The sequence below is a fragment of the Hydra viridissima genome, unplaced genomic scaffold (genome assembly GCF_058129835.1).
Source record: "Hydra viridissima isolate aposymbiotic clone 2 unplaced genomic scaffold, HvirCarnegie_v1 scaffold_1, whole genome shotgun sequence".
Taxonomy (NCBI): domain Eukaryota; kingdom Metazoa; phylum Cnidaria; class Hydrozoa; order Anthoathecata; family Hydridae; genus Hydra; species Hydra viridissima.
In genome coordinates this window covers 30,522,686-30,547,510 of record NW_028324300.1, presented here as the reverse complement: position 1 = coordinate 30,547,510, position 24,825 = coordinate 30,522,686, and the positions used below count along the sequence as shown (strand labels likewise).

General features: G+C 31.9%; 1 protein-coding gene across 2 annotated transcripts; it reads left to right on the top strand.

Moving 5' to 3' along the window:
• Positions 1-1,410: 1,410 nt before the first annotated feature.
• LOC145192302 (uncharacterized) lies at positions 1,411-8,487 on the top strand. Of its 2 annotated transcripts, none has more exons than XM_090082076.1 (9): positions 1,411-1,534; positions 2,047-2,092; positions 2,261-2,321; positions 2,419-2,938; positions 3,139-3,225; positions 3,533-3,767; positions 7,323-7,481; positions 7,560-8,006; positions 8,199-8,487. In XM_090082076.1, the coding sequence occupies exons 2-9, from the start codon at positions 2,077-2,079 to the stop codon at positions 8,360-8,362; spliced, it is 1,689 nt and encodes a 562-aa protein (XP_089938202.1). In that variant the 5' UTR covers positions 1,411-1,534; positions 2,047-2,076; the 3' UTR covers positions 8,363-8,487. The 2 variants fall into 2 exon arrangements, with proteins under 2 accessions (XP_089938202.1, XP_089938198.1); XM_090082072.1 differs by lacking the exon at positions 1,411-1,534 and adding an exon at positions 1,763-1,809.
• Positions 8,488-24,825: the final 16,338 nt, after the last annotated feature.

The following is a 24,825-nucleotide window of genomic DNA, read 5'->3' as shown; positions in this document are numbered from 1 at the left end:
AACCGTATTTGGTATCAGTTTTTATCTACTACCAACAATTCTCTCAATATAACATCAATTATATTTTGCATAGAAAATTTGGTACATAAAATTTTAAAAATCATAGCTTTTTTCTTATTAATAATTTTACTATCAATAAAATATTAAATTGCTGCAATACGAATATTTTAGGTGTTTTTTTTTTTTTTTTTTGTATTTCTTTTTTGCGTGAAGTTTCTTGCTTTTTCTACGATGTCATTTTGTTGTTTTCTGCGAAGTGATCAACAATAATCACTCATCATGTTGATATACTACCGTCCCTGGTATCGTACAGGAAGTCCCAATCCATGTAAATGAATTTATCGCCAAGAAAATTTACATTTTTTTAATTAAAATTAAATATCTTAAATCATGTGATAAATTTAAAACGTTTTCACAAAGAAGTTGTTTATTATCTGGTCAGTCGTTTAAATTAAAAAATTTTCTCCTGTAAAAAAAAGAATTTTCGCAAACTACTTTTTTAAACGAACAACACTTTTGTGTTTAATTTTCAAAATAAAACTTCTTTTGCAAACGCAGTTCATCATATGCATCAAAAAATTTTTTTACTACATGTAACAACACAGTCAGAGTCATACTTTCTGTCTGTAAAAATATCTTCAAAACCTTTTTATTAAGTAAATGGACACCCTAGAGTCTTTTCTTCCATTCTAGTGAGAGAAATTTTTTAATGGTAATTGGCGATCTGGTGTCAAAATTTAACAACTTGATTTACCAATCTTCTTGCTTGTAATATAAAACAAGGTTGTTGAAAATTCAGCTAATATGCCACCATATTTCAGCTGAATTTGGTAAAATTCTATGGTTAGATCTGATGATAGCATTTGACAAGAATTCAATCGATAGGAATGGGGGTGAAGGAAGGGCGTGGGGGTGGGGGTGGGGAGTTAAATTAATGATCAGTGTAATCTGAACAGTGGTGGCAACTTGGCAAAATGGTGGCAATTTGGCTATTACTGAAGATCCCTAAATCTAATTATAACTTGAGGCAAATTTTCGAGAAAATGAGATTGCGAGATCTCAAATATTTCTTTTGATTTGAAATGTGGGAATTTCAAATATAATATTTGAGATCTTGCTAATTCAGACTACTGGGACACTCTGAAAAAAGATTTTCTTTTTTGGTGTAAAAGATCTTCTACTTTTGAGACAGAGACAATGCGAACTATCTGAACAGCATCAATCCACGAACTTTGTTCCTTAATCTGGATCCATGGGCAGATTTCAGAAATGCTCTCCTGCAGCTTTCCGACAATTACTGAACTAATGCTTTAAACAAAAAGAAAAAGGCTTTATTCGAGTGCCACAACATTTAGCTTTTAGTATTTACTTTAGTCGAGTGTATTTCTCAAAACTAAAAGTTGTATTATTATTAGATTTCTCTAAAAACACATAAAACGGTTGACTTACTTTTGTTCTTAAATTGAAATAATCATTGGTTGAAAGAGCGTTTAATCAGCAGCATTTAAGTGCGAGCATTAAATTTGGACCAAAGGTAATCGGCCGGGAAAATCTTTGTTTTTGTTTCGTAGCATTTAAATTTTTTTCTCAATCCGTTCTTGTTTATTAGAACTAGTAATAAATTTGGAGTATTCCAGTTAACAAGCAAACTATTTGTTAACTTTATACTAGAATTTTTATAATTATTATTGTAGATTTTTTAAATAGCGGATTAAATATCCACACAAAAACTCGATAACAATACAATTCAATTTCAGAATTTGAATATTTAAAATGATCACGTGACTTTGGCGGCAGAATTTTAAAAAAGTACGAAGTTTATAAAAAGTTTAGGACATATATCAGTAAAAAAAATTAAACACCAATAAATCTTTAAAATTTTTATTTACCTTTTATATAAACAGTTAGTTGTATAATTTAATTAAGGTTTTATTTTAAGCAAGCTACCACAAATAGTTACCTGTGCATCTCTTTGTAAAGTATTTTTTTATAATTACATAGTATATTATTTTATGGCATATCTATTTTATATAAAACATTTTTCAGAATAAAGAAACAAACTTGAAACAAAATTTTATGGATCAAACTAATGGTAATAAATAATCTTGTCTTTCTTTGTTTCTTTTTTTTAATATATAATTCATAGATAGTCAAAATAATTTTCATAAAGATTATATTAGAGGATAATTTTAACATTCATTATGTTTTTAAAGTAAAAGTTAAATAAGTTGAATAAAACATTTTCTAATCTGACATTTAGAAGACTGGTTATCACAAGAAAAATTTGATTTTGATATTGCAAATTCACCTTCAACTACACAGTAAGTTTAACAGGTTGCTTTTCAATTTTATTCTTTCTTGGGATAGTTAATATTAATTAGATACTTAGAAAAATGCTTACCTCAATATTCTCTGTAGTGATCAAGCTGTAACAGCAATTGATGATGATGATGATGAAGAAGTATTCTTTGGGCCATTAACTCATAAAGAGCGATGCATTGCTACTGTTGTGAAAGAAGCAGAAGAAAATCGATGTATAGAGCAGCTTAACCCTGAACAGCAAGCTTTAATTCTAAAAGAATCAGTGCTTTTAAGTTTAATGCTAAAGCATGGTACACCTAAAGGAAACAGTCCAATTGCAGTTGTTCACCCAATGATGCGTGAACCACAGCAAAAAAAAGATTTATCTCAAGATATTTTTTCAAAGTCTGTGAAAGAAACAAACAAAGAGAATCTTTATAAGAATAAACAAAGTAAGCTGGAGATTAATGAGAAAAGAATTACATCTCAGGAGATTGCCACTTCAAAGCAGTCAAGAATTTTGCAACCAAAGTTTGATTCATTGAAACTGCGTCCAATTTCTCAATCCTCTGTAGCATCTAATGGGACTCGCTTACCTGTTTTTAAAGCAAAAAGTAAATCTGAAAAACTAGATGAGGTGCAAAATATTTATTATATAAACAGGAAGTTAATTCTTACAATCTTTTTAATCTTTTTCTGACTTAATATTCTCAAAAAAATGAGTTTAAAAAAAGTTGCACAACGAAAAGTTGTTTTATTAAATTTTTGATTAATTTTAGTTTTATATATTCTGTTTAATTCATATAAACTTTTTCAATATAACTATTTGCTTTGTAGTCTGTAATAGTGGACCAAGCAAGTTTGTATGGGCTTAATCCTAACCAATTAAAACTGAATTGTCGTTCAGGATTGCCATTAAAGCAGGTTAATTGTTTAGGGTCTCAATTATTTTGTTAAAACTTTTTCTTTACAAAGTATTCTAGAAAAAATATGTTTAAAAATCTGTTCATAGATAAATGTTCAGAAAATGTAGTTAAAGAAAGTTAAGAAAAAAAAAAGTTCAGAAAGTTCTATTTGATAAAAACTTATTGAACTGTTATAATTGTTTAATATTTTTTTTTTGTCAAATAGAACTGTCTTAACTTTCATCCATTAGTAGATTTCTAATCATATTTTCTCTAGAAAAGCCTTTTTTACACTTTATATATTTTTGTTAAATTTTCTTTTTTAGACAAGTTGTTCTGCATCACAACCTCGACATACATTAATTAAAGCTGATGAAATTGTAACAGGTGAAAATTCAGAAAAAACAAAACCTGCATCTAACACAAATATTTTAAATAATAGTAACAGCTCAAACAGTATGACTTTGAAGAAAAACCTCCCTCATAATAATAATCATCAAAAAAATCTACCTCAGTTGCAGTTAAGACCTCCATCAGCTAGAAGGAGCATTGCATCACAAGGTAATTTGATTTGCATGTTAAATTTTAATTACATAAAGATTTTACTATAGTTTTATCATGTTAAAGTATTATCATGTATAAATTTTTATCATGCTAAAGTATTGCATCAAAGTGGAGAAACTGACTACATTTGTACTACTTGCATTAGGTTCACAGTCAACTCTAGGATTCTTGATAATTATATTTTTACTTAGCTCAAAATCTTCAATTTGTTTCTAAAAATGCAGCTAATCAATACAGAGCTGTTTTTTTTTTCTTCAAAATTTACATTTATGGCAACTCTGTGAGATACATCAGTAAAAAAATATTTTTCACATTATATTTTATATTTTTCTAGGATATTTATATTTTCCTTTATATTTTCATAGGAGTTTAAAACTAGAAAAATTCATTTGTAAAGTTTAAAAAGATTACTAATAGCTCAATAAACAACTATCAGTTATCTAGACGTAAAATGAGTTTCTATATGAAGTGAAGATGTAAAATGAGTTTCTACATGAAGTGAAGATGTAAAATGAGTTTCTACATGAAGTGAAGATGTAAAATAAGTTTCTATATGAAGTGAAAATGTAATATGAGTTTTGATATGAAGTGAAGATGTAAAATGAGTTTTTACACACGGTAGAATATTTTTTTTTGAGAAAATTAATAATTTGCAGTTTGAATCCTCAGAAAACTTGGATCACACTAGGGAAAGGAAAACCGGTTTCTGGTTTCTGGAAATCGTAAAATTCTTGGAAATCGAAAACCAAAAATGTTATTTTCAAAACCAGTTTTTGGATATACAGTACAATCTCTCTAATTCGAACTTTATGGGGAAAAATAAAAGTTTGAATTAGAGAGATTTTTTGAATTATAGAAAGTTGACTTTTCTTTTGCGCATTTCATGGTGACTTTACATTTAATTGAATTATGGAGATTTTGGAACTAAAGAGATTCGAATTAGAGAGATTATACTGTATATCTTTTGTACAAAATTTACTTGGTTATTTGGCAATTCTAAACCACTTTTCTTGATGAGAAGTTGCTCAAGAAAAAAAAAGAAAACTTTCAATTTGCTTCCACTTGAACTTTAACAGTAAGTTACTGCAATTTGTGAAGTATAAAATTGAAACAAATTTTCACAAAAACGAAATATGTTGTTTTCTGAAGTCCACAAGGATAACACACCAGTTTGGAAGCACTTTTTGCACTCAAAAGAGCTTGAATTGGCCAAGTGCAAGCTCTGCGACCAAGAAATTAGGTGCAAAGGAGGAGCCACAAGCTCTGTGAGGAACCACCTGAGGACAAAGCACAACATCACATTTGCTGCAGTTGTTACTCCAGAGACGAAACTCAAAGTCATTAAACCTATTGATTCATTTTTTAAGACAAAGGACCCTGTTGATATTGTTTTGGATAAGCTTATTTCATGTGATGGGCTGCCCTTTCGTGTTTTCTCAACTAGTCAACGTTTGAGAACTGCTCTTGCCCAAAGATATATACAAAATAGATACATACAAATTGCCCAAAGATGCTAAATTGATTAAGGCTCTGCTGATGAAACATTATGAAGATATCAAGAAAACATATCAGGAGCAATTTGTAGAAAATAAGCTTATTAGTCACAAATTTAGCTTAACCCTTGATGAGAATACTTCATCCAGAAACAGAAGATATATGAAGATAAATGTTCATATGGAAGGTGATTATTGGAACCTTGGAATGATCAGGGTACATGGGTCAATGGCAGAAGAGAAATTTTGTGTAATTATTGACGAGAAACTGAAAGAATTTGGGCTACGTTTTGCCTGTGATATTGTTGCAGTAACCACAGACGGAGCTGCTGTAATGAAAAAATTTGGTAGCTCAATTTTACCAGACCATCAGCTCTGTTTCGCACATGGAATCCACTTGGCTGTCTGTGATGTGCTATATAGACAATCTAGGAAAGAAGATAATGGTACACCTGAGCAAGTCACTAATCTAGAAAAGGACCTAGAAGATGATTTCAGCGATGAGAAAAGAGGATTAGAAGTTTCAGCAGAAACAGGTGCATCAGCTCTTCCAATGATGAGGGAGGATGTCACAGAACTCATCAACAAGGTCAGAAAATGTGTCAGATTGTTTCAAAAGTCTCCAGTTAAAAATGACATGATTCTGCAAAAGCATGTCCAGTCTGAGTTTGGAAAGGAGCTGCAGCTAATCTTAGACTCTAAGACATGTTGGAACAGCTTACTAGTTATGATTTCAAGGTTTTTTACCCTTAAGAAATGTATTCATATGTCACTGATTGAGTTATCAAGCAGTATTATGATTTCTGAGTCTGAATTTACCACCTTACAAAATCAAGTAAATGCTTTAGAACCAATCAAGGTTGGTGCTAAAGCACTTTGCAGAAGAGATTCGAACTTGCTCTCATCTGATGGCATTCTGAAGTTCATTTTCAAGCATCTAAAAAGCCAGAAAAACACCTTTAGTCAAGAGCTAGTTGACTCATTTACTAAGAGTCACTGAGAGGAGGAATGCTATATTAGTAAACTTAGTTAAATATCTGAATAATCCTAATGTCATTAATGGAGCAACTCATGACATTTTTGAAAATTCAATGCCAAAGAGAAATGCAATTGTTATTACTGCATCAAGTTTGTTTAATCGTTTGTTTGAGCAAAAGAGAAGTGAGTCTATAGATGAGAAAACTTGTCAGATAATGAAACTAGTCAGGAACAAGTACAGCAATTTACTTCCTTGTCAGAAGAGCTCGAGTTCTCCATTAGAGAGACAGTCAAGTGGGTTTCACCTAAGAAACAAAAAATAGAATCAACCTCCAAACTAATGCTCAATGAAATGGCAGTATTTGAGCTAACAAAAAAAATGAACAAGCAACTTAGATTTGTTGTACACGGCTTTGAAGTCAATCCAAGTAACAAGTGTGGAGGCTGAAAGGTCATTTTCTGCAAGTGATCTATTTGTCACTAAACTAAGGTCAAGGTTAAATGATGAAACACTCAATGCTTTATGTTTTTTACGTGCTTATTTTCTAAAGAAACATAAAATTAACCATTAAAAAGACTTATTTGTTTGCTGCTCAATTGTATTCAATGTACGTATATGACATTGTTGCTATATATATTTATGTTTTTGCTGCTGTTGTTTCCCTGAAATATACATAATAAAAAGATACACTAGAAAACCGGAAAACCGGTTTTTAAAACATTGAAAACCGCGGTTTATTCGAAAAACTGGTTTTAGAAAAAACCTAAATATTTCCTTTCCCTAGATCACACCATCTTTAAGGATTTTAATTTTTCAAAAAAAGCACAAAATTCTTCAAAAACCAAGAAAATGAAAAAAGTTTAGCATTTTAAAAAACTACATCTCAATAATTACATTAGATTTTGAGCTAAAGTTTTGGTGGTTGGTTAACCCTATATATAAAAATAATTTCCCAAAGTTTTATCAAAAACTAAATTTATAAAATTACAATTATATTTGAAATGGAATGACACATTTGCAGTCTGTTTTTTAAAGCAATTTATAAACTAAAATCTTTAAATCTGAGTTTTTGTGTTTAAGGGACACCATGCAAAGTAAATGAGGTTCAAGTTCAAGCTTTAGATATCAAGAAGTTGGCTCCAGCTGATCATAGTTCAAGTTATAAAATGACTCCTGTCCAGCAAACAGCTGCACGTAAATTAATCAATGGTCGTAAACTATTATCTACTAACAAAGAAAGTTAGTTTATGTTTACTGACTTTTTTTTTTTAAATAACTAGTTATATTATTTTATATTTATCTTTGTATCAATTATAGAATGTTCATCATCACCTCAGAGTTCATCACAATTCAGCGAAGATTTGTTTGCTAAAAAAAAATTTAAAAAATCTCTATTTTCTCCTCCACTGAAAACTGTTTTGCATTCAGAGTCTACCAAATCAAATCCTCCTTCTACAATATTACTGAAGCAGAGTTCAGAGCTTGAACTTCCACAAACAGCAGAGCTTTCTAGTAGTAGTGTAAATATAAATGAAAAAACACACGAAAACTTATGTCATGAAGATAAAAGATGTGAGTTGATCGTTTGCAACAAAAATGAATCTAAACCAACACCTTTAGATTTTGTAAGAGTAGAATCTGAATCTACAGAGAAAGAGTTTTACAAATACAGTAAAGTTGAAAGTCCTGTGGAAAATCCGCCATCTTTAATTGTGGATAACGAAATAGCTGATAATAATCATGTTTTAGAATCTCAGGAAGAAGGTTTTTTTTTATATTTAGTTTATTATTTTAAAACAATTATTTCTCTTTTCTCCCTTTTTTTTTTCGAAGCTTTTAAAAGATGAACTTTAGTCACTTGTTTTTTATGTATATCTTTAAGTCCAAATCTTTAAATACTCTTTAAGTCCAAATCTTTCATTCGATGTTTTTTTAACTCAGTTTTTTTTGCTTTAGGGCAACTTCTCCTAATAGACAGTCAGTCGGAAAACTCTCCTATAAAAACTGCTCTGAATTCTGGCGATCCGTTCCAAACTGGTGATACGCCGCCTCCTCTTATCGAGTTGTGTGATATTTTAGAGCCTGAGAAATCGTCTGAAGCTGACCTGATTTTTTTTTAATCTTTTTCGCCTTAAAAGCTTAAAAACTTTTTTAATCACGTGTTGATATTGTTACAAAAGCAATGACGTGTAAAGTTTTTATACTTAACATGTTTCATTATCTTATTTTAAAAAATTTCATTTTATGTTAGACTTATGTCTAGATTTTAATACTGCTGATGTGTTATAACCATGTATATATATATATATATATATATATATATATATATATATATATATATATATATATATATATATATATATATATATATATATATATATATTAATTTTATGTATATTTGCATACATTGCTCAAGACCGAGCAGTGAATGCCTCAGGGAAGAAATAGCAAAAGCCTCATAATTAGGAGTAGTAAAAATAAATCCGGACAAATGTCCACAGTGAATTAAAGCCTCACGTAGATGAAGAAAATCAAGACACGCAGATGAAAAAGTTTCTAAGCTCACATGTTGCACATGCCTCAGACCGTCAAACAATCCGGTTAGGATTAGTAAATATACCACACGTCCCGGGAATCATGAGAAACTGCCACGGAAGGCTCCGAAAAAATCCTTTAGAGGGAATGATCCTCACACATTACTGTTCTCAATAATGCAAAATATGAAATCTTTTGTGACCGTCCGAGAAAAAAAAATCAGTTTGAATTTTTTCATTGATTCCTTAAAATCATGAATTGACAATTTTGACTCTTTTTGCACTTTTACAGCATATCTAAACAAATTCTACTCAAGCACTCTTTAGATATGGATACTGAGATGAATTTGACCAAAAACATCTTTACTAAGAAAAAATAAGTAAAATATAAATATATTAATATAAATCCTTTTTAAAGTTTTATATCTATTCTAACAAGCCGTAAATGATACCATTTCCTTATATGTAATTTTTTATTAGACAGGATTTGAAAGTTCTTCCCAATATGTCTAAAGGACCAATCTTTAAATATTTGCTTTGTGCTACATTTTCAATCAAAATTTTTTTTCTGATTTCCGGGAAATAGCACTGACAAAATAAAGTGTCCAATACCTACATATCTGTGCATGAGAATTTATCTGCTTCGGATCCCATTTTAAAGGTAAATTTTCCATAAAAATCTAATGATGACAAGGTGTTTCTTGACCAATAACTCATTTTCTTTTTAATTTTAAAATAGACTAACCTTAAACATTGACAAAACAAAGTGGATCCTTTTCCACTCCTCAACAAAAAAACGTTTTTTACCTAATAATTTACCTAAACTTTATATTGATGAAGTAGAAATAAAAAAAGATTCCGCTTTAAAGTTCCTAGGTATTTATCTTGACGAAAATATGACATGGAAAACTCATATTAATTATATATCAACTAAAGTTGCAAAAAGTATTGGAATCCTCTATAAGGCCAGAAATTATTTAAATAAAAATAATTTAAAACAACTATACTACTCATTTATTCATAGCTATATAAGCTATGCAAATATTGCCTGGGGAAGTACAGGTAAAAGTAAGTTGCAACGTCTTTACCGCCATCAGAAACATGCAATGCGAGTAATATATTTTTTAAATCGTTTTTCAAACACAAAATTTTTATTCAAAGGTATGAATGTGTTAAACGTTTATGAACTAAACTTGTATAATACTTTATGTTTTACGTTTTGTTGTGTGAACAACCATTTATTAAATGTTTTTAAAGATCTATTTACCTTTAAAGTAAAGAATAAATATAGTTTGCGAAATAAAAACTATTTTAAAGAACCCTTTTGTCAAACAAAGCTTAAACAGTTTTGTATAGATTATCGAGATTATCGAGCACCTTATCTCTGGAATAAAATTGTCCAGCCTAATTTAAATTCATCTATCTCTTTTTCTGTTTTTAAAAATAAATTAAAGAATATTATTTTTTCAACGGATAATATATTGAAATATTTTTGAGATGTTATTCTAACTATTTTTCAAATCTTTTGAATAATATTTTGTTATAAACTGTATTATATGGTCTAAAAGTTATATTGTAATTATATTGTAATTTTTTATATGGTTCTGGCGACAAGATCAATATGATCTTCTTCCAGATTCCAAGTTTATATATTTATATTACATGTAAATCACGACATGTAAATAATGTAAACTAAAATTTAAAAAAAAAAAAAAAAAAAAAAAAAAAAAAAAATTTAAATACATTTTCAATGTCAACTTTTGCTAGTCACCAATGACAGCCCTAATCGTATGCATAACAGTAGTAATTTTCTTTAGGCCTGCTTTGCGATCATGCCTAATTCAGTCATGATGAATGCAGGAAAACAGTTTGTTTTCTCTGCATGAGAAAGTGTGTCAGAGAGGTGACAGGCCACTTGATACAAGTTGTGCTAGAAACCCTTCCAACTCCTATAGACTTCAGTGACTCAAGAGTGCCCAGAGGCATTTGTGACACATGTAGACTTGCATTAGGGAAAAAAGCAAGGGGAGAGTCTGTCAGCATTTATCCTGTCTTTGACTTCTCCTCTATTAGGATGAGACCAGTTACAAGAGACTAAGCATGTGACTGTCTTATCTGTAAGATAGGGTGGATGAAGTTCCTTGAAAAGCATCCTCTGGACAACCCACCGTCTTCAAATTCAGCACAGCCTCAAGCAACACAGCGGAGGTGCTCAGACTGCCATTCAATCATTGGAAGAGGGGTACCACACAACTGCAGCAATGCCTCCTTCAGTGAAAATATGACAGCACTTGCACTTGAAAACCCTAAGGTTGGAGAGCAAATTGCAGCATCTGTAGTTGCTGCCAAGGAAGCCTCTCCAAAAACTTATTGTTCTTAATAGGTACTGCTACATTATTTTCGTGGTTTAAATACTTAAGAGATTTTTGTAAATTACTAATGAGAACTCCTCTGTGATCCAAGGTCCATCCAGTGCCAAAAATCTCTTCCCTGAAGCTGATGTTTTAGGCGCTCGAGACTTAGTGCAACTTCAAGACAAACCTGGCTGTCAAATCAATCTGTAAAGAAGCTAGTGCCCACACTTAACCACTTCTCCCAGGCTCGAGTCTTGGAGCCAAACATTCACGCAAAGTTTGCTGAGCTTGGCAAGAGCTTAGCAGAATACTTTACCCAATCTATAATTGAGATCACCACTGACAAAACAGAAAAAAGAAGTCAAATTGTTGTTCACTGCATCAAACTAGCAGACCTTCTTGATCAGCTGCTGCTCCAAAGGAAAATTTACTCAGAACATGTCGTGAAGCTTGGCATTGATGGTGGAGGAGGCTTTCTCAAGATCAGCCTCGGAGTTCAAGAAGCTGAACAACCTGAAGACTTACAATCTCCCCCTCGAAAAAAGACTCTGGCTTCACAAGTGGCAAAAGACACAATCATCAAGCGCCAGCTTCTGGTTGCCATTGCTGAAGATGTTCCTGAAAACTACACCAACATTCAGAAGATTCTTGACTTATTCCATCCTGATGGAGTTGTGTAATTCCGGAAAGTTCTAGAACATTTGATGACGTTAGGGATTTAATAGTTGACTTTCTTCTCTCCTGCGACTTAAAACTGGCCAACATTGTATGTGGCATTCAGTTCCATTGGTGTGATGTTGAAGTAAAAAAACTCTTTAAAAAAGGGAACCTTCGGACGTTTGGGTCACTGCGACAGTACTTTGACGCCTTTCAGGTAAAAATTACATTCCTTCTTTACGTGGAAAATTTATAACAGTCTTAATTTTTGACTGTTTCAGTTACCAATTCAAACAACAATAACTGTTTCTTGATACCAGATCTAACCTTTATTCTTTCATTAATGTCAATTTAATAGAAAAATCGAAAAAATAAAATTATTCTTGTGTTTCAGACACATGGGCAAGAACCAAAACAAGTACGACTGCTCAAGAATGTCATTCACTTGCCACTCTTCAACAAACCAGACAGCTCTTTGGTCCTCATCTTCATAGCACCCATGGAGCTCCACCTCCTCCTTGGTCTGGTCAATCACCTCTTCAAGGCCTTGAAAGAGGCTTGGCCAAAGGCTGATGATTGGCCAAAATCACTGCACATCAAGAGCCAGCCTTTCCATGGTGGCCAGTTTGCTGGCAATGAATGTCGTAAGCTTCTGAGGAATGTAGATGTGCTGAGGCAACTGGTTGAGCAGGTACTTTTTAAGTTTTACAACTTACCTTATGCTAATCTCTTCAGAAGTACATGGTATAGTGTTTTGTTTCTGTTTTTCTTTACTAAATTTGAGCATTTCTTTATACATGATTGTGCCTTCAATATTTTTGGCATCATCGACACTCTTCAAAAGTTTGATGCTGTAGTGTCCTCCTGCTTTGGCAGCACCCTTGATCCTCACTTCGCTTCAAAGATTCAGGCCTTCAGAGCATCATACCTTTCTCTCCAAGGGGTCAGTGTCACCCCAAAAGTTCACGCAGTGTTCTTCCATGTGGAAGACTTTATTCTGTTGAAAAATAAATTCATTTGGCAAATACAGTGAGCAAGCCACTGAGGCACTGCATCACAGCTTCAAATATCATTGGGAAAGATACAAAAGGCCCAACAACCATCCAGAGTACGCAAAATGGCTCAAAACATGCATGGTTGACTTCAACAGCAAGAGTGTCTAAAGCCATCAAGAGTTTATAATCTGTTTGGCTTGATTTAGAAATTGGCTTCATTAAAGATTATTGTGTACACATTCATCTTAGTATCCATATCTAAAGAGTGCTTGAGTAGAATTTGTTTAGATATGCTGTAAAAATGCAAAAAGAGTCAGAGTAGTCATTTCATGATTTTAAGGAATAAATGAAAAAATTCAAACTAATTTTTTTTTCTCGGACGGTCACAAAAGATTTCTTTTTTTTTTTTCAGAGTCTTCCGTTACAGTTTCTCATGATTCCCGGGACGTGTAATACTGTCGGACAGATGTCCACAGCAAATGCAAGACTCACATAGATGAAAACTAGTTTTTTTCTTAAAACAAATGATATAGATGAAAAAGTTATTTTGCGCAAGTGACGCACTTGTAGAGCTCTGCGTTAGCCTAAAAAATTCCGACTTTGTCGGTTCGGAACGTAATCATTAGTGCTCTGCGTTACGACCGTCCGATTCCGGCTCGTACCGACTTTTTTGTCGGAAGTTCGACACCTACTCGTAACAAACTTGGAAATTCTGACTTCCTTTCCGAGTCAAGTCGTAACATTTGAATTTCCCGCGTTATGAATCGTTCTACATATTTGAGTTACATACTCATTTATAAATTACGTTTGACTACATGCTCTTACTGAATTTAAATCGAAAGTATATCTCTACAACGAACAGTTTTATTAAATAATCGAGTTTAACAATCAAAAATAGAAAGTTTTTTTATGGATAAGGTTGGAGGTTTAGATATTTTAATTTGTTATAATGAATGTCAAAGTAAAACCAGCGATGTCTATGGGTTTCCAAATTTTGGGTAAGCCATTTCAGTTGACACATACGCTAATTGAATTTTATAACGTTTCTTCTGAATCCAAGGATCATAAAAGAGAAGATAAGAAAATGTGGACACCCATTACCTAAGAAAAAAAGCATCAGTTTGAAGGTCTGTAAATCTGTGACTTCGTGATTCCAGAAAATAAGCTGTGTTGGTAAGCCATGAGTGCATTGGATAGAAGCAATCTCCGTTCATTTGGGTGTACAAGTGGTGAGGCTCCAAGTCAATGCGGTTAATTGGTATGGAGTTTGCAAATTCTATCGCTTGCTGGAGATGTGTTTGTCCTAAAAGATTCATAAGACAATTAGTATCATCTTTCTTGCTGTTCTGTTCACTTCCAAACTACTACTAAATAGCTCTTGTCCCTTTCTAACAAGCTCTTGTCTCTTTCTAATAAAAAATAAATGCTTCTATTCTAAGTGATTATGGCCATGTTATTTTGGTTCGTACGGACCGTATGTGCGGTCTGCCCTAAAAAGTCTTTGATCGATTTTGTTTTCAGATATGTTGTTATTGGTGGGGATGGCCAAATATTTTTTAAGGTATCCTGTTTAATTATGTCCCAATGTTTCCTTATGATTTGGTTTATAGCTTTACCTATGTTAGTGTGTACTGTAATCAACGATAATGTTTTGTCTTTCTTATGTGTTCTTGTTTTGTTAATAAAGTCATGTTGTATTTAACGTAACGCTTTGTTGATATACTTATTGATGGCATGCAGTGATTTGACTCATAATGCAAGAGGCACATAGTATCTGTAGGTTTTCTATAAATAGTGGTCTGGATTTCGCCATTTCTATCTTTATATATTTTGATATCCATAAAGTTGATTGAAGAATTCGAGTGATTAAAATTAAACTTAATAGTTGGATGCAGATTGTTTATGAATAAGAAGACTTTTTCTAATTCATCCGTTGATCCATGAAATATGAAGAATATATCATCAATAAATCTCTTATAAAATGAAATGGATTGAGGAAATTGTTCAATAATTTTAGAGCCTAAACGTCCCATAAATAGGTTGGCATAGGGTGGCACCATCCGTGTGCCCATAGATGTCCCCGTCATTTGGTGGAAGAATTTGTTAGAGAATTGGAATGTGCTGTGAGTCAGAATAGTTTCTAGTATGATATCAACAAAAGCGATTTGCGGACAATTTTGTATTCTAGCCAATGACGGAATCTTTTTTATGTAATATTTCACAGCATCTATTCCAAGAGGTTACATCGGCTGTTACGAACATGTTGTCTCTTGATAGAATTCTTTGCGTTTGTAATAAGTTGAGAAAGTGAGTGGTATCTTTGAAATAGGCTGGGAGCGATTCTGCCGGTGGTTGGATGAAGTATGTTATGAACTTAGATAGATTATCGGTTGCTCCATCACATCCTGACACTATAGGACGTAAAGGGACATTAGTTTTATGAATTTTTAGTAAACTGTAAAATAAAGGTGAGCGATGAGGTATTTTTCGGGCGAAGAAAGTCTGCAGTTTTTTCGTCGACTATGTGGTGGCATTTCATATAGTCAACCAAGTTATGCTTTCAAGACTGTTATGTTCTTGTAAAACACTGAACGTTTCTTTTGCAATTACCAGTTGCGCCAATGATAGGAATTTTTCTATGAGTCAAACAGGTTCCAGTAAGTTTTCCGTTTTCATAAACAAATGTGACGTGATGTTCAGGTTCAATAGATTTTTTGATCAGTTTATTATGCTTAAAGTTTGAGTGGTCCGATCAAATTTGCTATCCACACCAAAACAAATCTGATTTTTTTTTCTAAACCATTAATAACCATCTTTACTTGTGTTTTAACTCTATCTAATTTGCACTTGTCAATCAAGATGTAATTGATATTAGCATCAACTCTTAATAGATATCTTTAATGTCATGTAGTAAAGCATTAGCAAGAGCTACACCTAAATTTGACAAACACTCATTTCTGACTAAACTGGGGAGTTTAATTACGTTGAAGTCTCCAGGAAAGTTCTTTATTGGTTGGCATTCAGCTTCTTCCTAAAAAAAATTGTAGCATACTAATTGGGTTTTCAATTTTCCTGTTTTTAAAGTATTTCAATAAAATTACAATAAGTCTACTTCAGTTTCAGAAGAATTGCAAGTTTCTTTGGATGAATTTTTATGCTGTATGAGAGATTCTGCTTCATCATCATCTATTCTTTGAGAATATTGTTGTCACTCATTATCAATCTTTTTGTTTCTTTTAAAAGCTACTCTATCAATTGAAGAAAGTTTATAAGCTCCCTTTGGACCCGTTTTCTGCCTCAGATCTCGAAGATAAACTCTGTCTTCAAGAGGTACTTACGCAAAACTAGCTCACTATTCATATTTCACATGACACCTAACGGGTGGTTACTAAAAATCCGGACTGGCTTTCAAGGGCAATTATTTCCTTAGCTGTTAAGCGAGAGATCAAATAAAAATATTATTAAATAGAATTTTTAGTTCTTTATCTATTTCAATTGTCTTCAACCACTCTGTTTCTTCGGATTCGGTTAACTCTAAGACGAGTTGAAAAATGGCTCGTAAATACCTTTGTCAAAAGCGGTCAGCCAGACGAGCACCTTGGGTTCGAACTTGCACTTTTTGCGATATTTAACGCTCGGTGGAGCCTTGTCTCTGTTACTGGAGTAGTAGGTGCCGTTTCCATTGATCGTCAAGTGCAACAGCGTAAAAACTAGTCATCAAGGATGATCAATTTTTATTGAAAATCTCGATAAAGACGATCAATGTCGGCCTTGATTCGCTCTTTCTGGTCCTCTTGTCGGTCAGGTATACTATGTTTGGTATAGGTTTTTATGTCAGTGTACTTGGCAAGAGTTTTAATGATATGTGAATGAGTGCATCTAAATTTTCGACCGGCTTGTCTCATCGAAACCCAGTCACTGTGGTCAAACATGGTTTTCAGACGATTGATGACCTTAGGGATCATGATTTTGGCGGTATGACTTCAAACTCTTTTGTGTCCAGAATTATTCTCAGAACGTTTGATTATATCGTAGATAGTGCTTCTTCGAATTTGTTCAGCATTGAAGTGATCTACGGTAAACTTTTTACCTTGCGATTTATTCTTCAAGTAGAACTCGTTAATCCGTTTTCTTACCTCTTCTTGCTTAGACACCATTTTTTTCTTAATTTTTAATAACTATCTAAAGAAAAAGTAAATTGACTTATAGAGAATTAAACGAGCTTTAAGATGGATGAAAGCATGAAAAAAATAATTTTAGCTTGTGGCATTTAAAAGTCAGTTAAAGTCAGTCCGGATTTTTAGTAACCACCCGTTAATTTGTCTATATTACATACGTTTTGAGGTTTGAATATTCAACGATTCAGAATTTCTTCCAAATTATAATAAATTTTTTCAATGGTTGGTTTGTCAAAATTCAAAGCTCGAGAAAAATTTGCAAAAAGAAGAAGCTCGAGGAACAAATCTTCTTATTGAAAAATTTGGATGCCATTTTAATAAAATTCTATAGCTATCATCATTAACTACTCCAAAATCATCTCAAAGTTTAGGATATTTAGATTTTTCCCAATTTACGCAAACCTCTTATTACTGTGAGGAGGGAAAACTAAAATAAAAACGACGATCGATAGAAAAACATACACAAGATGATTCACCAACTCTTCACATAAATAAGTGATAAAGCGTTAGAAGAAAAGTTAAATACAACTGTGGAAAAACGTAAATACGAAGACGCGTAAATGGTAAAGCGATAATAAGAAAAGCTAAAAACAACGATCGGAAAAGACACATACAAGATGACTCGTCCACTATTCACATAAATAAATGATAAAGTAAAAAGAATTAAACTGAGAAAAGACGTAAACGTGGAGACTCGTAAACGATAAAGCGACAATTAGAAAAGTTAAAAACAACGATCAGAAAAGACTTATACACGATGATTCACCAATCTATCACGTAAGTAGACGATAAAACGGAAAGAAGAAAAGTTAAATACAACTGAGAAAAGACGTAAACACGAAGACTCATAAACCTGCCATATAAATAAATGAAAAGATATCGCAACAGGAAAACAAGCAAAAACTATAAAAGCTCAAAAAAAGAAGGACTCAGGGAGTTAACAGGAGTTAACTAGAGTTAACTGGAGTTAAGTGGAGGAAGAGATAAGAAGAGAAAGAGTTTTTGAAGAAGAGATTTAAAAGAGAATTTTAAGAGAAAGAGTTTTAAAAAGATTTAAAAGAAGATTTTATGAGAAAAGAGTTATAAGAGATTTAAAGAGGATTTTAAAGAAGAAAAAGAATTTTGTGGTAAGAAGAGTATTTTGATGAATAAACAGTTTAAAAAGCAGTTGAATAAAAGAAGAAAAGAAGATTTTAATATTGATTGCTGGAGAATAACCAGAAGATTTAATTAAAGAAGAGATATTTGTAATAAAAGAAGATATAAAAGAAAGAGGAGTAATTGAAATAAAAAGTATTGAACACTGCAAGAAGTGTAAGAGAATATTATTTGTATTATATAAAAGTTATAAGAGTAAGAGTGCTACCATTACACATTAATAGAACATTTGTTGATTTTTATTATATTAAAGAATATACTGAGGACGGCGATTATAAGTTTAGCCCAAATAGATTAAACCTTGCCCATTCCTAACCAAACTATTCCCAAACCTCGCCCTTACCTAACCAAATACTCCCCAGACCACTAACCTTGTTCCCAACCTCCATATACCTAATCCAAACAATAACACTAAACCGAACCTTCCCCTTCCCCTTTATTTAAAGAAGAAAAAATAAACAGAAGAATATATATATAAAAAAAAAAAACGCCACCCTCACATTACTAATCTAAAGATACGATTTGCTAGTAGTGGTGTATTAAGAGACTACTTGATCGTCACTTTCATTTGTAAAAAACTTATTATGCGGTTTATAACCGTACTAAATATTTTCCCTTTCGTTTTTACATTTTTCACTATTTTGTGTCATATGGTACATACCCGAATCTTTAGTTGCGCTTCTTATTTTTTTAACTGAAAGATTTTCCTAACAGATTTCTGTGTATTTTTTTAGTACAATATCCCTTGATGTTTTTAAAAGGTCTTTTGCAAACCATTTTTGTGAATCCATAACATTAGAACAAAATAAGTTATAATAAAAAGTAAATTAAAAATCATCTTTTAAAGGATGTCCCCATTTGATATAAAGATTTTTATAATAACTAAGCTTAGAGTTATTTGTTACATTAACATGGCTGGCTTTGTCAATAAAATACTGATTATGTTCACTACTTTTTGATGTATTACGTTGTGACGTTGGAGGAACTCAAGAGGCGGTATAATCATTGTAACATTCGTCCCTCTGTAAACATTGACACAACTCTCCTAAACTCTGAGCCTGCATTATTACTCTCTTCCTCCAAGGAGCTGATTTCTTCTAAAAATGATCGATCCCTACCCAAGGCGAACTTAGCATTTCAAGAATTCAGCAGTGACGAATCCAAGAATATTTGTGTTACTGAAATTGAACAACGTAACTTTATACAAATTACAAAACAAATATTATGAAGAAAAGCATTATTTTAAACAAGTCACTATATCTCTACTCAATAATAATAACACAGAAATGTTGGTTTAAAGTACCGATACCTTTTCCTTTGTAACAATTTCAAGATGCTAATTAATAAAAAAACCTCTGCATTTTTAGCGCAGGTACACTAGTGACCATAGGAATGGACACCCCTGTAATTTTTACCAATTTTTCTTAGAAAAGTTAAAAATATCATGGATTTAGTGGATTTAATTGTTTATTTTTATATTTAAACCACGTCATGTATTATTTGGCTAATAGGAAATTGCAAATTTTAATCGTTTATATCAATTTTAAACACAATTATGGATTATTATTGTTAATTGGTGTCAAAAATGAGTCATTGCTCTGCTAATGGTTCTCTCTAGTAAAAGGTGAATGTCTCATTATTTTTGTACTTTTGTGAAAAATAGTCTATTTATTGTGATGACTAATAGTTAAATACGTTATTAATTAACATTTTTATCCATAAATCTTTTAAGCTATAAATACAAGATCATTGTTTTGTAGTCATTTAGTTGAGTTTCAACAATTGCTGGTGAAAAGTCGACAGTGCTCTTGAAGATTTAGTGTGTTTTTTAATAACTACTTTTATTGTTTTTTAAAAACTACTTTTATTTACAATGGCGAAAGAATATTGGTCACCTACAAAGCGATGCAAAGCTATTACATTACGAGGAGAAGGTTATTCGTACACGGAAATCGCCAAAAATTTGGGAAATGGAGCAACAAAATCTGGAGTGAGGAAGGTGTGCAAAGGGTTTAAGGCAACCAATACCTTCAAAAAATGCCAAAAAATGGAAAAATTAAGAAGATAACTGCCAAAGATGACAGGATGATAATGAGGCTTGCACTTAAGAACCGAAGAGCAACTTCAGCTGAAATTAAAAATAATTTAGAGGCCGCCGGAGTTTTGGTTAGTTCAAGAACAATGCGCCGAAGGCTTTTTGAAAATAGTTTAAAAGCAAGAAGAAACCATATTTAAACAAAAAACGATGAAAGAATCGTTTGATTTGGGCAAAAGAACACAAGGAGTGGACAAAGGAAGACTGGGCAATAGTTATTTGGAGTGATGAAAGCAAAATTTCCATTTTTGGAAGTGATGGAATCAATTATGTGAGAAGAAGGCCCGGTGAAGATCTTTTACATGAGTGCACATTGGTTACAATGAAGCATCCTATAAGTGTAATGGTGTGGGAATGCATGACCAGAGATGCTGTGGGTCGTATCCACATTATAGATGGTATTTTAAACGCCAAAAAATACCAAGAAAACTTATTAGAAGCCAAATTAATCCCATCAATTGATGATTTGTTTGAAGGCAAAACAAAAACCTGTGTGTTCCAGCAGGACAGTGCTACATGCCACACCGCAAAAACTGTCCAAAATTGGTTTAAATTCAAAAAGATTTTCCAGGCCACTTCAAACGTTTTGAAGTGGCCTGGAAACAGTCCGGACCTGAATCCGATAGAAAACCTGTGGTCTTGACTGAAAAAACTTGTAAGGAAAGAAAAACCTGGGAACAAGCAACAATTATTAGAGGCCATAATCAAGTCCTGGTTTCACGTGATCAACACTGAAGATTTGGGCAATTTAGTGGACTCAATGCCTCGTAGGATTGCTGCAGTAATAAAAAATAATGGATATCCAACAAAATTTTAAGTTTTTTTTTTTATAAGCCATTTTTTTAATAACATGTTTTGTAAGCTGTAAAACGTAAATTTACCATAATTTGCCATTAAATTGTTACATTTTTATATTAAAATTGTGAATTTTAATCAAAATTTTAGGGATGGATCTAAGACAGGTTAAGTTTAGTTATAGACAATATAAAATGTTGTAATGCATTTAGTGGGCCCACGACCCACTAAATGCATTGCAACATTTTCCCTACCTCTTGCAATCTTTCAACAACAATGCAAAAGTTCTTTTATGACTATTGCTTTTAATTTGGTTTTCTTAAAATGTTACATTACGTATCATCTAGACTATATTTGCTTATTATTTAACCTTCAGGACCTCATCCAAAAATGTCAGTAGTGCAAATGATTTCTGATTGATAAATAAACTCCAAAAAATTGAAGTGTAAATTTAAGCAACTTTTTAACAACAAAAATTAAAAAAGCATCAAGATTTTATATAATTAATGCAAAACCTTTAATTATCAAAATAAGTTTTTTTAGGAATTCAATGACAATGGCAGCCTGATTGCTGCACAAACAAAGAAATGAGGTTAGACTTTGGGTAACTTGTCATGGTGTACCTGATGAATGTTCTGCATCCCCTTGTCTTTCCTTGTCGGTGTCTTTGTTTATACCAATCATAAAACAGTAACCATATTTGCCAAAAATTATTATTTTTTTTTTATACGACAGGAAAACTATTTCTCTGCAAATAACATCTCGATAAGAAGTTCACTTTATTAATCTAGTTTTATCAAAGAAAAACAAAAAAACATACCGAAAAATGTTTAAAAAAAAAAAAAAAAGTTGGTGCACAAACTTTTTAAATAGTTTAGATTCTACTTTCTTCTCAACTCAACTGTTATTCGTAATTATAAGTTAATTTATCTGTTAGTTTGAAAATTTCTTATAAAAAGTTGCATAAATTTGCTTATAATGACCATTTTATTTACATATAAAGCCTTTTTAAATAATTTGATAAGATTTAAAAGTTAAGATGCACAGAAATGGGTTGAAAAGCAGTAAGCAAAGCAATTAAGTGGCAAGTAATAGGTCGACTTAATGATCAGTAACAGAGAAATAGCAAGGGGATTTTAAAAGAATTGCGTTAGAAAAAACCTTTAAAACATTTAAAACGACAAGCCGCATACAACGTCATTCAGGGTCTGTAAAGTTAAAAAAAAGAACTACAGAGCGCGAAATCTTGACGAAATATTTTCGTAGAAACCAATCCAAGAGTTAATTATCGCAAACAAGGTATTCAACGAAAACCGTGAAAAGCTCTCTCTATAAATACAGTTACAAGCATTTCACTTAGAAAAAAATTGGTGTTTATAAAACTGTTAGAAAACCAATGCTGGCGGCCAGAGATCGGCTCACAAGATTAAGGTGGTGTAAGGAGAGAATTGCGTAGTCTTTGGAAAAGTGGAAGCAAGCAATTTTAGTAATGAAAAAAACTTTGAGGTAGGGTATGGGGAGGGGGGGAGGGGGGTTAGTTGAACGTAGGGGCAAGATGGGTAATTAAAATATTTTAAAAAACAACTCATCAAATGACAAAACATCTAATGGACAAAAGATAGGTATATATAATGGTAATACAATTCACATCAAATGGTTGTTGGAACGCGGTCAAGTGAAGTGCATGGGCACTTTTTCAATTTTGGACCAAAAAAGTAAAACAAAAAATTTTTGCTATTTTTCTCTTGATTGTTTCTTTAAAAAAAAATTTATCTGGCATCACTTAAGTGTTGATATTTTAAGTATTATAGCTCTTTTTACAACCTAACTTTTTTATCACCTAGTCTAGTCGGGGAAAGTTGAGAAGTTTGAAAAAAATTAATAAAACGGTATAAACGGTTTTCGGATACGGAGAAACAAATTTTGTTAGGTGAACATTTTTAGGTCCATAAATACTTTTAAATTAATCGTTATTAAAATACTCTTAACAATTAAAATAATATCTGAAATCCTTTTTTTTAAAAAATATGTAAATGTGATTTAAAACTATAAAATGTTTGCTTCTTTTAAAAATATTTTCACTTAAATATTACTTATTCAATAAAATAAAGTATAAATAAGTCAATAAAATAAAGTATAAATAAGTCAATAAAATAAAGTATAAATAAGTCAATAAAATAAAGTATAAATAAGTCAATAAAATAAAGTATAAATAAGTCAATAAAATAAAGTATAAATAAGTCAATAAAATAAAGTATAAATAAGTCAATAAAATAAAGTATAAATAAGTCAATAAAATAAAGTATAAATAAGTCAAAAGTTAAAAATTTTAACTTTATTTTTAACCTTTAATTTAATTTATTTTTAATTTACTTTTAACACAGCAGCTCAACTTACCCCGCTGGAGTTGGTTGAGCAGCTTAGTAAACTAGCCCCGCCCTAATGAATAGAAAAGACAAAGTTCTTGTTAAAAGATTTAAATCTGAAAAGTATAGAAATCGCTTTGTTGTCCCGAGGTTGCTAAGTGGCGGTGGGAATGTAGGTATTTGGGGCTGCTTTAATTTTAACCGAGTTGGTGTGTGTAACAATTATACAGGCCGAATTAACCAGTATACCTATATAGAGACGCTAGAGAACTGCATGATCCCATCAGTAGGCTGGACAAAGAATTAGTCAAGGTTCAAACAAGATCCATATATAGCCTAAAGAAAGAAATATTTGGAGAAAAGTTCTAACCAAAACTTGCAACAAACTTGTTAAATTGTTGCAAAAAATGGACGAAAGATAGGTATATATAATGGTAATGCAATTCGCATCAAGTTTAAGAAGCGTGGACGGCCAAAGGAAGATTTTAAACACTTACATAATGACAGCAAACGACGGAATGTCAAACAAAACGAAGAAGAAATAGATCTTGAATATGAATCAGTGGAGAAAGTTTTGCTGCCTGCAGAAAAAACTTTAAAAAAAGAGATTTTAGTTTAGTGAAAGTTTTATCACAATTTTTTTTATCAAAAACAAAGAAAATTCAAAAGAATTATTCTAAAAATTGTCAAAAAACACAACACAGATGACAGCAGAAGAAGCTTTGGAATTTAGTGTTAGCACGAATATTTCCAGAAACCATTTCAGCAAGCGGATCCTCATTGTTTTCCAAGCTAATCAACCGCTACAAAAACGATAGATGATTGCATAACACCCAAAAGAGATATCGAAGTTAGTGAAATAAAATTTAAAGTAAAGTTGCAAGGTTTAATGAAGCACACTGCAAAACGTACTTTCGGGATGAAAAGGGCAGAAATTATGGAACAATTAAATGCTAAAAACAAAGAGTTTGAAAACTGTTGTTTAGCTTAATTTTTATTTAGTTTAAATGTTGATTAGCAGATGGGGATTACGTGGAAGTTCCAGGCAATGACAGTACAATCAGAAGTTTTCAAAAAGTGCAAAACAGGATTCCGACTTACTGGCTACAACAACAATACCAACAGTAGCATACAATAACAGCAGCAAAATTTTCTGGACAAACTTAATGGTTCAAAGTGTGAGGTTTTGGAGACCAATTATTTTTAAGTTTATTAAAGAATGTGAGGAAGTCGTTCTTAGAACAAAAGCAGACTTAGAAAAGGAAATGGCAGAATTAGTGCAAGTGAAAATTGGTCTGCGTAACTGAAAGATTGTTTTAGTTGACTTTGAATTCGTTATGTCATTCATCAATCATATTCATTATGATTGATGGCAAAGTTTTGGTTTAAAACGTTTCTAATCCCCAGCTCAGCTCAATTCACTCGGAAATGCGCTACAAAAAAAAACTGAA